Below are 14,204 nucleotides of genomic sequence, written 5' to 3' on the forward strand. Positions count from 1 at the left end.
TTCACACACCAAATCTGGGACAAATCCATCCACCCGGTCAGAAGTAATGGGCCAAACAAAAATTCGGCCATCTTGAATTCGGCCATCTTGAAATTGTTGACCTCCAAACTCGAATCAGTTCATGAACCTACCCTAGAACATTCACACACCAAATCTGGGACAAATCCATCCACCCGGTCAGAAGTTATGGACCAAACAAAAATTCGGCCATCTTGAATTCGGCCATCTTGAAAGTGTTAACCTCCAAACTCTAATCAGTTCATGAACCCACCCTAGAGCATTCACACACCAAATCTGGGACAAATCCATCCACCCGGTCAGAAGTAATGGGCCAAACAAAAATTCGGCCATCTTGAATTCGGCCATCTTGAAATTGTTGACCTACAAACTCGAATCAGTTCATGAACCTGCCCTAGAGCATTCACACACCAAATCTGGGACAAATCCAAACATCCGTTCAAAAGTTATCGCGTTAACACGAAAGACCTTACGCGGCGGCGGCGGACGCGGCGGCGGCGGCGGACGCGGCGGCGGACGCGGCGGCGGCGGCGGTGCACGCAAAACCATTACATCCCCGACGCTCCGCGTTTCGGGGATATAAATATTTGAGATTTTATGTTAAAATATCGTGATATGACATTTTTGCCATATTGCCCACCCCTACATCACACTACACTATACATTACAGTGATTACACATTACACCACATTATCTTATATTACATTTTTACATATGTAGCGCTCCCGAGCCCTGCTTACACGTACGTCTTACATTACATTACATTTCATTACACTACATTACATTACATTGCACTATATTACACCACATTACACTACATTTCACTACATTGTACTACATAATACTACATTACACAAGATCACACATGATTACACTATTACACTACATTACACTACATTGCATGGCATTACAGCACTGCACTCTCCACCCCCTAAATTGTTCTCCCTTTCTTGTGTGTGTGTGTGTGTGTGTGTGTGTGTGTGTGTGTGTGTGTGTGTGTGTGTGTGTGTGTGTGTGTGTGTGTGTGTGTGTGTGTGCATGCGTGCGTTGTGTGTGTGTGTGTGTGTTTTAAACAACAGATCCCTCCCAACGACACGGGCCGCCGCCGCCACGCGGAGTGCATTCCATTCATCCAGTCGGCTCCGGCATGCGGCACGGGCAACACAGGACACATCTTTGGTGCTGCCACTGTCAAGGAGCAGATGAACGGAATCACAGCCTTCCTAGATGTGGGACAGGTGTGGTTAGGTTTGATTTATTTATGGATATAGACTTGCTTTGACTTACTTGACTTAAGTCACAGATTTATGAATACTTGATGCCGTGTTCAGCCTTTTGGCCTGCATGGCCCATCCCTGGGTGCCGCCATTTGTAGATGTCTTATAGATGTTACCGCCACCTACAGGGTAATGTGCGTATTGCCTTGTCACCGATTTATGGCAACGGAACATGGTGGTGATCTGTAGCCTGATAAACCAGCCTAAATGTGAGACTGGATGTCCAGCGGGTGGCGCTGGTTTACTAGGCTAGGTGATCTGACTCCAGCTATTTATTCCAAATACAAGGGGGTGGTCATTGTGGTGGTATCTAGTGTTCATGATGTATCTATGGACCCCCTGTTCCTCTTGGGTGCATATGCCGTTGACAAACATCCTCCATTTCACTCTGTTTGTGGCTTTCTATTCAAGTTCAGAAAACAGAATGCAGTACAGAATTTAAAAAAACTACTGGTGCAAAAGAGAAACACACACACATACACACATGCAGGCACGCACGCACACACGCACACACTCACTCACACTCTCACACACACACACACACACACACACACACACAGGTTATTGATCGTCATGCTGTGCTGCATAATCCCTCTGCAGGTGTATGGCTCGGATGAGAAGCTGGTGAGGAACCTTCGCGACCTGACCACGGACAAGGGCCTGCTGCGCGTGAACGAGCGCTTCTCGGACAACGGGCGCGAGCATCTGCCCTTCTCAAACATGACAATGATGTGTGCCAACCGCGAGGAGATCACTGGCATTGACGGCGCAGAGAACGTACCCTGCTTCCTGGCCGGTAAGGACACCTTTCATGTGTCTGTCGTAATGATCACCCGCTCAAGAGGCCCAGCTGTTTTCAATAGCTTACATGCAGTTTTCACAACTGATGTGATTTCCCCAAAACTCTGCAGACAACAAATTCAACTGCTTCATAAAATGCGAAACAGTTTTTCCCTCCATCATAATATAAGCTACACTAGTCCGCTGACTTGTGAAATGTGAAATAGTTGTGAAATCTGAGCATTAGGGTTTAGAATTAGTGCCATGGTAACATTTTTGTGTGTGCTTGTTGTGCAGGCGATGAGCGTGTGCTTGAGAACATTGGCCTGGCTTCCATGCACACCTTGATGATGCGTGAGCATAACCGCCTGGCGCGCGCCCTCGGCGAAATGAATCCCCAATGGACAGGAGAGACCATCTACCAGGAAGCCCGCAAGATCATGGGCGGATACGCACAGGTGAGAGAGAGAGAGAGAGAGAGAGAGAGAGAGAGAGAGAGAGAGAGAGAGAGAGAGAAAGAGAGAGAGAGAGGGTGTGAGTGTAACACACACAAGAGGTTGATAAATAGTACTCTCAGCCAGACTGCATACGATCTCGCCCCTTCCTTACCTGTCTGCGCCACACATGCCCTCAGACAGAGTGCATGAAATACAGGGGGCCTAGACATACTCAGAGGCATGGACCTGTTGTGAGAATAGGAAGTAGATTTATCATTTGCTTCAAAGTAGATTGAATCAGTGTCCAGAAACACTGTTGTAGGGAGCAAAAAACAAAAAACCCAAATTATCCTTATACTATGAGGAAAAACTGGGTCTAATTTAAACATTCAATAAAAATAATGCGTTCTATAACAATGTAGGATTCTAAAATTCCAAGTTGTATTGTATGGCGCCCAGATTTCTATAACTTTCAGTGCCTGAACATTCCCGTCACACCGGTGTCACGATACACTCTTAAATCTGCCCTTTCCCCTTCCCCTATCTGTTCTCACCAGAGGATCACGTTCCGAGACTACCTGCTTCACATCGTGGGTCCGGACATCCTAAACGGCGAGGAGCTCGGGCCGTACCCGGGTTACGACGAGGAGGTGGACCCCTCTATCGCCAACGTGTTCGCCACGGCCGCGTACCGATTCGCCCACACCATGGTGCAGCCCTTCCTCTTCCGACTGGACGAGCGCTACGAGGAGCACCCCAAGTGGCCCAGCGTGCTGTTTCACCTCCAGTCCTTCACGCCCTGGAGGCTCGTATTCGAGGGTGAGGGCCCATATACTCCCACACACACACGTACACACGCACACACGCACACACACACACACAGCTAACTACACACACAAACACACACACAGCTAGCTACACACACACACACACACACACACACACACACACACACACACACACACAAACACACACACACACACAGCTATACACATACACAAACACACACACAGCTAGCTACACATATACATAAACACACACACACACACACACACACACACAAACACACACACACACACACACACACAAACACACACACACACACACACACACACACACACACACACACACACACACACACACACACACACACACACACACACACACGTGCACACAGGGCCGCTGCTGGCAGCTTTGGCCAAGCCCAAGGCAAAGTCATCTGAAAGGCCCTCTTCTCCCTTGACCCAGGACAACTGACCTCTTAGCTGTGGTTGTAGGCCTACAGTACCACCTGATATCTGAGCCAAAATAAATGTCATTGACTCTTGAATGCGTGTCCCTCCCCCATCCCCCGCAGGTGGCATTGACCCCATCATCCGGGGCCTGATTGGTCGGCAGGCCAAGCTGAACACCCAGGACACCATAATAACAGATGAGCTGCGAGACCGCCTCTTCGAATTCTTAGAAGAAATAGCTCTGGATCTGGCAGCCCTCAACATGCAGAGAGGACGAGATCACGGCATGCCTGGTAGGTTATCTCTCTCTCGCTCTCTCTCTCTCTCGCTCTTTCTCTCTCTCTCTCTCTCCATCTTGCTCTCGACCTGGCAGCCCTCAACATGCAGAGGGGGGGAGCGTACCTATGTTCCCCAGGTCCTATGTTCCCCAGGTCCTATGTTCCCCAGGTCCTATGTTCCCCAGGTCCTATGTTCCCCTGTCTTTGTATGGGACCGGGGAACTTACATGTAGGACCCTTTTTCTAAAAAAGGGTTCTATTTTCCCCGCATTGTATGTTAACAACTTTTCAAATTGTGCCCTTACCAAAACCATCCCTGAACCTAACCTGTCAGTAATGCAATGTTTCAGAGTTGAAAATGTGTGCCCTGACTAAAATTATCCCTAAATCTAACCTGTCAGAGGTGCAACAACAACCTGCGCTTTGTCATGCGGCAGCAGTCTACTTGGAAGCAGCGGGGAACATAGAACCCTTTTTTGAAAAAAGGGTCCCAAGTTCCCCGGTTGCGGGGAACATAGGACCGCGGGAACATAGGGATGACCCCACAGAGGGGACACGATCACATTCTGCCTAGGCAATACCCCTCTATCTACGATATCTCTTTATCACTCTTTATCACTCTACCTCTCTCTCTTTCTACCTCTCTCTCTTTTCATCTTGCCGTCCACACACTTGTCCACACACTCTGTGACACAAATTCCAAAAGCATCACATTTACTAACCTAACCTGTTCACCTGCCCCGTGGTGGTAGCCACTAAACTACTCAGGTTAAGTTTGTCAAACACAGCTTAGTATCAGCTGGGAATGGGCCTAATTGCACTTTTTGGAGCCTTTTTGGGTGAAATGTGAAATGTCTGCAAGCTTGTAAAAGAAGTCCCCAGTAGAGTAGTATATACGTCAGTGAGTCCTGCGTTTACCAGCACCTAGGAGCTGTGCATGGAACTTTGAACTGTAGTATATACGTCAGTGGGTCCACCTGCGTACAAACATGACCTGAATGTTTTGAAGTTTGAATTTGTTTTTTTTAAAGTATGTTTTGGGGGGCTTTTGGGACCTTTATTATGAAAGGATAGTGTGAGAGGAGACAGCAAATCAGTTGGAGAGAGATATGGGGTAGGGCTGGGAAATGACCCCGTCCGCGCTCGAACCGGGGTCCCCATGGGCATGCAAGCCCAAATGTGGGGGGCTTAGCGCGCTGCGCCACAGCGCCCCCTTGAATGTAATTTCAATGTCCTTGTGTGACCTGTGCGTGTGGAGAAACTGACAATAAAACTGACATGACTTGACTTGAATGACATAAAAGCTAATGTCACTCGTGTGTCCTAAAAGGCCTCAAGGTGAACGGCGTGTCACAATGTCAAGTGTGTCACAGTGTGGAATGTGAATCCCTCATAGGCAATGGCCGCTGGTGTAAATACTGTGGCCTGTCCCAGCCCCAGATAGGCTACTGACTTAGCTCTTCTGAGTGACACACTTAATCAAAGTGGTATGTTTCTTAAAGGTTTCTGAATACCAATACTGCAACTAATGTGTGGCCTAGCTGGTGTAAACAATATGCTCTGTCTCAGATACTGGAGTAGCTTATGACTTATGCATTTGAATGACATAGAAAAATGAAAGTGGTAAAAAAGCTTTTCAAAGGCTACTGTGTAAATACTATGGCCTGTTGCTGCTAGGGGCGTACTGTAAGTACTGTGGCCTGTTCCAGCCACACACAATGATCTGGAGGAGCTTACTGTGCTTTTGAATGACATAGCTGACTTCATAGGTTACAACAGCTGGCATAAGTATCCTGCAATATGGACTGCATATGGACTTTATAAAGTGTTTTTGACATACTGTAACAGTATGTAGCTAGTACGTATAATGTCACAAGTGTCCATAGGCTATGACAGAAGGCATAAGTCAGCTGTGTCAGCTTATTATGATTTATTAAGGACCTTATGCCATGACTGTTTTTGAATGACAAAGCTAATGTAATGTCGTGCTTCTTACAGGCTACAACAGCTGGCGTAAGTAGGCTACTGTGGGCTGTCGCAGTGTTCTATGTGATGCTAATGCTAATGTCTCTCTACAGGCTACAACAGCTGGCGTAGGTTCTGTGGCCTGTCACAGCCGCGCACCCTGGAGGAGCTGGCGGTGGTGCTGAACAACACGGAGCTGGCGCGCAGCCTGCTGGAGCTGTACGGCACCGTGGACAACATCGACATCTGGCTGGGCGGCGTGGCCGAGCCCTTCGTGAACGGAGGCCGCGTCGGACCGCTCTTCGCCTGCCTCATCTCCCGCCAGTTCCAGAACATCCGCGTGGGCGACAGGTGGGTGTACACACACACACACACACACACACACACACACACACACACACACACACACACACACACACACACACACACACACACACACACACACACACACACACACACACACACACACACACAGATGCACAATCACACACACACACACACACACACACACACACACACACACACACACACACACACACACACACACACACACACACACACACACACACACACACACACACACACACACACACACACATGCACAATCACACACACACACACACCTGCAAATCCTTCCTTCTTAACCCTAGGCCTCAAATTAACAATAGTTGTCTTTCTCTGACTTCCTCTCTCTACGTTTGCCAGTATCATCTGCATTTTAAATGTGTTTTATAATTATGAATAAATATGAATTAGCCTACTTACTGACTGACTGATTTACCGTGTGTGTGTGTGTGTGTGTGTGTGTGTGTGTGTGTGTGTGTGTGTGTGTGTGTGTGTGTGTGTGTGTGTGTGTGTGACAGGCTGTGGTGGGAGAACGAGGGTGTGTTCACAGATGCTCAGCGTGAGTCCCTGAAGTCGTCCTCTCTGGCCCGCATCATCTGTGACAACACCGGCATCAGTGATGTCCCCGAGAACCCCTTCGAGTACCGCCCACGAGGAGCCGGCTACACCAAATGCCAAGACATACCCGCCTTCGACCTCAGCCCCTGGAAAGACAACAGTAAGCAGAACCTCGCAGAATAGAATCTGCAGAATAGAATAGAATGGAATAGACTCAATAGAATAGAATGGACTCAATAGAATAGAATAGAATAGAATACGGTAGGCCTTTAGAATAGAACAGATAAAAGGATACAAGGAGTTTTACAACACATGCATACTGTATAATTACTAAAAGTAGTGTGTGCGTGTGTGTGTGTGTGTGTGTGTGTGTGTGTGTGTGTGTGTGTGTGTGTGTGTGTGTGTGTGTGTGTGTGTGTGTGTGTGTGTGTGTGTGTGTGTTTCCGTTACAGGGATACAGACCGTCAGATAGAGAAAGTTGTAAACAATGTAGAGTTTGATGGTATAATGTTGTATGGTCTAATACTGTGTTCTTCTTAACAGGCGAAGGCCGAGTCTACAATAGAGGCCCAGCTGGACCGCCAGGTAAGACACCATTTATCATAGTTTTAACAGCTGTAACTGGTAATATGGATAAGCAGCACCTATATGGTGTTTCTAATCGCTTTTAGCTTGTCATAAAACTAGGCTGAAGTTGATGTTTGAAATGTGCATTCCCAAATGTGCATTCACGTCTGAAGACGGGTTTCTACCCGAAACGTCACGGAAAAATAAAAAATAAGTGGGAGCAAAAAATCCTGGTTGTAGCGGACTTCTCTTTCTTTTTATCTGAACTGTGCATCCCCCCTCCCTCGTCCCTTCCTCATTATGACACTCTTGTCTTGTCTTTGCCAATGGAGGCATGTTCCTACCATACAACATCCCTAATGTCCATAACTTCCCTACGTAGCCTCACCCCTCCTACTGCACCTCACCTTTTACCTAACTGACCTTTAACCTCTGACCTCTCCTCTCCTCTATCTTCAGGACCCCAGGGTCCCCCTGGCCCAGCTGGCAATGTCCCTAAGGCGGCCTTCGCGGTGCGGCTGGGCTACAACTTCCCCCACCCTGGCAAGCCCATCGCCTTCAAGAGTGTCATCTACAATGCCCAGGAGCTCTACAACATCAAGACCGGTGTCTTCACCGCAGTCGTTGGTGAGTTTTATTTATTTTACAATTTTTTTTGTAATATCTACTAGTGTACATACTTACTTACATTTTAATTTACTGTATTTTTTATTTGATTTATTTTATTGTATATATTTGCTTGTATATACATTTTATTATAGTCTAATCAAGCTGTTAAGTACTTTGCGACTGTCTTGTCTGTGAAAAGCATCAGTCGCAAAATAAAATATTCTTGGCCTACAGAACTGATGGGTGATTGTGCCATTTTGACGTTTTTATATTTTTTCTCAATACCATATTTACATATTTATTTATTTTCATTATTATTTGTGAAACACATTGGGTTACCTTATTGGGTATGAAATTTATGAAATAAATGAACTTGACTTGACTTAAATAACTGATTAACTTGACTTGACTTACTTACTCCACTTCCATAGCGGGCGTGTATCAGTTCGACTTCCACTGTACGCTGTACCAGAACGTGGGCAACGTGGACCTGCGCCACAACGACCAGCTGGTACTTCACTCCTTCACCACGCGGCACGAGGGCTACGTGACGGCCACCGGGGGCACCATCCTGCAGCTGGCGGCGGGAGACCGCGTCTACCTCAGCGCCAACTACGGGGGCAACGGCCTCACCGCCGACAGCTTCTTCTCCGGACACATCCTGTTCACCGCCTAAACGTTATCACGCCACATCCTCTTAACTTAATTGTCCTGCTATCCGTCTACCTACATCCTCATCCTCTTCACAGCCTAAACTACGCCGCATCCTCTTCACCACTTAAACTAGCCCACACTACGTCCTCTTAAATTAATTATCCCCTTCACTGCCTAAATAATGAATAGTTCCTCATCACCGAGGAAATAAACTACATCCCATTCAATGTCTAAATTACTGTACATTCTCTACTGTTTAAATGACACCACTGGAGCTATGGGGGGTGGATTACACCACATGGATCCGATTTGGACCACAGGTCTGACTTTGACATCCTTGCTTAAAGTTTTGCTTTAGCACAGCCAAATAACTGTCCGCCAGTTAAACCATGCAGGGCAGGACTGTCAACCATGCAGGGTAGGACTGTGACACACAGGGACGCTGACGGCTTTGGTACCCCCCCCCCACCCCCCGCTAGGCACCCCTGGTCACACACACTGCTCCCTCCAGCCTCTGGCCTCCCCATTTGGTTCTTTATAATGTCACTGCTGGGTTCCCTTAGCTTCAAAACTTCTCGTACACACTTTCCTCTTAAACATGTCCTCCTTTTCGTTTCATTTGTCTATTTCTCATTGTGTTTAGTTAAAAAAAAAAACAAATGAAGGATTATCTATAAATGTGTTTATCATTATTATTATAATGTTTTGTTCTACACTGACTGTTGCTTGAAAAAAAAACCTGAAGATGAACACTGAATGCTAGATACTGCACGTATCCGGGAATGAAGGGAATGTGGGGACTTCTCACTAGAGAGAGCTGTTGCCACTTATTTGCATTCTGTTTGCACTGCTTTACAAATACACTGAGCGCACAATTAGGATATGCACACGGGATAAGCTCGATTTCCACAAATGTGAAATAGCTGCAAACTCCCGCTGTTAACTTTTTTTTAACTATGGTGCTTAATTGGCACATATTCAGGGATATGACTCACACAATACTGTTTTCATACACTGAAGATACTTGCTTGCTGTGATTGATCAAAATTGTTCACTGTATTGTTTACACAAACTGTGCCTTCTTTAATATTTATGTTCTTTCTTGGTCTATAATAAATCATGAAATGCAGCAACTGTGCTTCGCTTGATGTTTCGTAAAATAATGATTTATCCAGTGTTAGAAAGTGTGTGGAGAGTAGTATATTCATGGTGGATTACATTGCATTACATTACACTAGCTTTTTAAAAAGACTTACAGATATTGTTTAAGTATAGGGTATTGGTTACAGTCCGTTGCTCAAAGGCACCTCAGCCATGGAGGTGTGGTAGGGAGTGGAAGAGTGGGATTTGAACCTGCAACCCCCTGAACTGAAGCCCATCTCCTTAACTACTAGACCAATGCTGCCCACATGCTGTTAGTTCTTATCCCTCCGGAATTATAATAAATTTGAATCATAACGTGTCAAATCAAGATACTGTTGGACTTCACTCTCACAGTGCAGCCTAATACGAACTTTTTTTTTGTGGAAATTTGGAAACACATCACACGAATGTTGAATTGGGAAAAAAGGATAGACCTATAGGGGCAGTGTATTTATAGGGCCTAGTGGCCTATCTAGGCTATAATAATTCCTTACAGTATCTATAATAACCCTTCTGACCCTTTGGACAGTCTCGTAGCCTATATAGTGGTTCCCAACCTTTTTTGGCCTGGGACCCCCATTTTCACATACACATATTCACAACAAAATCATAAATAAACAACATATCTGAGCTTGAACTCGTAGGCTATTCAACTTGAGTTTTTTTATTAGATTGTATGTAGTGTTTCGGTCAGAATATAGTAGGCCTATGTAGTAGCATTTATCAGTAGGCCCTAAGCTATATTAGGCCTATATTAGGCCTAGGTACTAAACGCAGTAAAAACGGTTCAAAATTCATAACTGCTCTTTTTGTACAGTAAAGTGGAGAAGGAGAAGAAGATGTCCCCACCAAAGCTCAAACAAAATCTACGCACTTCCTTGGCCAGGATTATAGCTTACAAAACACAAACAGAATGAAAAAAAGCTGCTAAAGAATACTTTGGATATTCAATCGAGGGACGCGCGCGCATTCAATTAGTTTGGTTTCAATCGAGGCCGATTGCGTCATAAAGGCGCTGCACCCAAACGGCGCGTCACGCTATGCAAGGATCACAAACAGTAGCTATCCCGTCTGAGTTATCACTCGTGTGTGACATCTCCGCTTCACATATGTCTAACCACTCGGGGTATAGATAGAAAATGGCGATGCCGAAGGCAAGAAATAGAATCCGTGTCTCCAACGAGCCTTTCATGCCACTTCGTGAAGTTGTTCAGAATGACAGTGGATTCATCTCATGCAATGAAGTCAGTTTGCTGATAGTCGTTTTCTGTTGCTGTATCCTTGGGAGGATCATTCGACTCAGGAGTAGGCCTATTGGGCCATTTCATAAGGTAAGGGAAATGCAATCTCAGCTTTAAACACATTTGTGATAGGTTGTGATAGGCCTACTATATTGTTTGATCTTAAATTGCATGTTTCTGGTTTTCTACTTGCAGGGTAGAAGGATATCCCAACCTTCAGTTCCCAATGTGATAATAGAAAATACTTATATTATTCCACGAATACCCTCTCAGTTGAAGCCCCTAAGAAAACATGCCCGCACAGCTGACGAAGATCCCTTACTCAGGCCCTATTATAAGCGGACTGTAGAGAAACTGGAACGATTTGAGGTGCATACTCAACTGAGTGCCACTGATGTTCCCATTGATAGTCCAGACTGCGGCAGACACCCCAGAGGCAGACGACACAGCACTTTTAGCTCACAGTCACGGCGACAACAGGTCAAGGTCAAGGACAGTGGCACTAGCTTCAATGATGAAGGCCCATGCCACCACGTTCAAAAAGTATCAAGGATCCCTGCTAGTACGCCAGTGCCTTTGGAGAATCTGCCTTGCAGTCAACCCACAATAAACTCACACTGTGAATGGCCAAATGATAAAGATGCAGGAATGATGATGGTGGCACCTCATGGGGACAGCAAGAGGCCTGAAGCCAGCTCAGCATCTCCCACTGAAGGCCAAGCCAACACAGTCGGAGGTAGGCGAGCCACTTCGGCAGTTTCCATGGTCAGACTCCAGAGAAAATCCTCCTCCTCATCATCATCTTCATCATCATCACCATCACCATCACCACCATCCCCCCGCCAGCGTTGGCACTTTGCCATCTTGATTGTCAGGATAGTGCTGATGCTGAGATCTGAGAGGCTCAGGCTTGCTCGGGAAACGCCTAAACCGAAGACGACCCCAGAAATAAAGCCTCCCCGACGGATGCCCCCTGCAATTGATGCCCCTCCAACAGCTACAAAGCGTCCACCTACCCAGTCAGCCAAAGACTTCCTGAGATCCAAGGTGTTCAGACAGAGGATGGAATATCACCTGCGCTGTAAGATGAACGCCCAACGATGGGGCTTCCCAAGGCTGGTCATCAAGTACGTAGGCACAGGGATTATCCAGCACCGCTTGCCTGGTGGCCCAGGGGCGATGAAGAAGACCCTGAAGATACGTGATTGGTGGAAGAGTAAAGGTGAGGACCAAGCATGTATTGGGGAGGACAGGACAGGACAGTGGCGCCCTCTCTGGCTGAAGGAATTGAAGTCAGTGCTGCTGGCATCGACGAACCAGGCAGACCAGAACGTACCCGAACCCAAACCCGAACCCAAACCAGAGGCCATGATTCAGCCTCTGCAGCAACCAGAGATTGCAACAGAGCCCCCCGGGACCTTGTCTAGAGGTCAACAAGGCCTAAGCGACCATGTGGCGGAGACGACGGATGGCGCAACTCGGGAACATGACCTGAGCAGAAGAGGCGACAGGAAGTCCCTGGTGGAACAGCTGAAGGAACAGCTCCGAAGGAACGGGCTGACTGACTGTCATGCCTTCTCCTCCTCCTCCTCTCCTAATCCCCCTCTCCGACGCCGTTCTCGCCACCACAACAGCCTTGTGACCGGGTCTCTCCTCACCTCATCCCATATTCAGAGCCATCCTGCTGCCACCATGAAGACGGCGCCTCCGCCACGCCTACTTGTAGATGGAGCAGCCCTGGTGGTCCTCGATCGCATGAAGCTGAGCAACATTGAGAAGAACCTGATCCTGAGACATCAGCGCCATCTGGAGGGGAGGGAGACACCCTACACCATGTATTTGAAGAAGATGGCGCAGCAACCCAACACCCAGACGCTCTCTCACACTAACAAGATGGTGAAACTCACCACCCCACCACTCTCTCATACAATGAACATGGCACAGCAACCCACCACCCAAATGCTCTCTCTCACTAAGATGCCACCACCACCCACCATCTCACCACCTACTCACACTATGAAGTTGGCACAGCAACCCACCACTCTCTCACACTATGAAGTTGGCACAGCAACCCACCACCTCACCACTCTCTCACACTATGAAGATGGCACCACCTCACCACTCTCTCACACTATGAAGATGGCACAAACTCACCACACCTCTCCCTCTGCCCAAGAGAATGTTTCAGTGGTAGGCCTAATGTCCAGGTGAAAAGAGAGCAAAGAATGCGTGGATACTGATTGTTCACAGCACTTTATTTTCTTTTAGTTTTTCAGATAGTGCCAGTGATTGAAACGGTGTCCAGATTGAATTGAATTAAGACATAAGCCTGGCATCTCTATTTTTGTTCAAGTACCAGCAAATAAATGTTTAAGATTAAAACTATTTTGAGAAATAATAAAATCCAAACAAGAAATGACCAACCATTTGTGTCTGTGATATAATATAAAACCAAAGTAAACATTATTTCCGTAAACATGGACTGATTAAGTGAAACCAAAACCTGAAATCTGAAACGAGGAACCAAGACTACTGTTCGGAAATGAAGACCACGAGCACCGCTGATGATTAGGAGTGGTCAAAATCATTGAAACAGGTGGTTACAATGTGTTGTAGAATATATGTGTTATAGCAGCAGGACCATATTATTAAGCCAATGTGGTGCCCCTGGACAATACCTCACTGTGGTGCCCCCTGAATAAACATTGTTACGGTACAATGTAATAAGGACTCAAAGTCCAAAGTGTGTACCAACATCTGTGCCAAATCACTTTGGATAAAAATGTCAAGTCAAGTCAAGTGAACTTTATTGTCAAAAATCTATGTAACCGGTTTAAAATTGCGTTTGACCAGTTTGGGCAGTCATTTGTAAGGGGCAGTCAGGGGTTAGGGCGTCATACTTGGAGCCCAAAGGTTACCGGTTCGACTCCCGAACCGCCAGGTTGGTGGGGGGTGTAATCAAGTGCTCTCCCCCATCCTCCTCCATGACTGAGGTACCCTGATTGCCATAGACCTCAGAACTCGCCGAATGCGCTGCTTCACCGCTAGGGCGGCGCCCGGGTATGACTGAGGTACCCTGAGCATGGAACCATCCCGC

The 14,204-nt window shown here is 46.8% G+C and overlaps 2 protein-coding genes across 2 annotated transcripts in view; both read left to right on the forward strand.

Moving 5' to 3' along the window:
- The window catches only part of LOC134446304 (eosinophil peroxidase-like), a 15,665-nt gene extending 5,813 nt beyond the window's left edge, over positions 1-9,852 (forward strand). The window contains exons 8-17 of the mRNA XM_063195652.1: positions 1,098-1,256; positions 1,896-2,091; positions 2,373-2,533; positions 3,070-3,331; positions 3,870-4,040; positions 6,104-6,341; positions 6,854-7,053; positions 7,437-7,478; positions 7,920-8,087; positions 8,501-9,852. Of these exons, the coding sequence (XP_063051722.1) occupies positions 1,098-1,256; positions 1,896-2,091; positions 2,373-2,533; positions 3,070-3,331; positions 3,870-4,040; positions 6,104-6,341; positions 6,854-7,053; positions 7,437-7,478; positions 7,920-8,087; positions 8,501-8,745 (1,842 nt within the window). The 3' untranslated portion in view covers positions 8,746-9,852. The remainder of the gene's footprint in view (positions 1-1,097; positions 1,257-1,895; positions 2,092-2,372; positions 2,534-3,069; positions 3,332-3,869; positions 4,041-6,103; positions 6,342-6,853; positions 7,054-7,436; positions 7,479-7,919; positions 8,088-8,500) is intronic.
- Positions 9,853-10,924: 1,072 nt separating this feature from the next.
- On the forward strand, positions 10,925-13,531 carry LOC134445496 (uncharacterized). The gene is made up of 2 exons (XM_063194557.1): positions 10,925-11,197; positions 11,303-13,531. The coding sequence occupies exons 1-2, from the start codon at positions 11,006-11,008 to the stop codon at positions 13,316-13,318; spliced, it is 2,208 nt and encodes a 735-aa protein (XP_063050627.1). The 5' UTR covers positions 10,925-11,005; the 3' UTR covers positions 13,319-13,531.
- Positions 13,532-14,204: the final 673 nt, after the last annotated feature.

The sequence above is a fragment of the Engraulis encrasicolus genome, chromosome 3, assembly GCF_034702125.1.
Source record: "Engraulis encrasicolus isolate BLACKSEA-1 chromosome 3, IST_EnEncr_1.0, whole genome shotgun sequence".
Taxonomy (NCBI): Eukaryota; Metazoa; Chordata; class Actinopteri; order Clupeiformes; family Engraulidae; genus Engraulis; species Engraulis encrasicolus.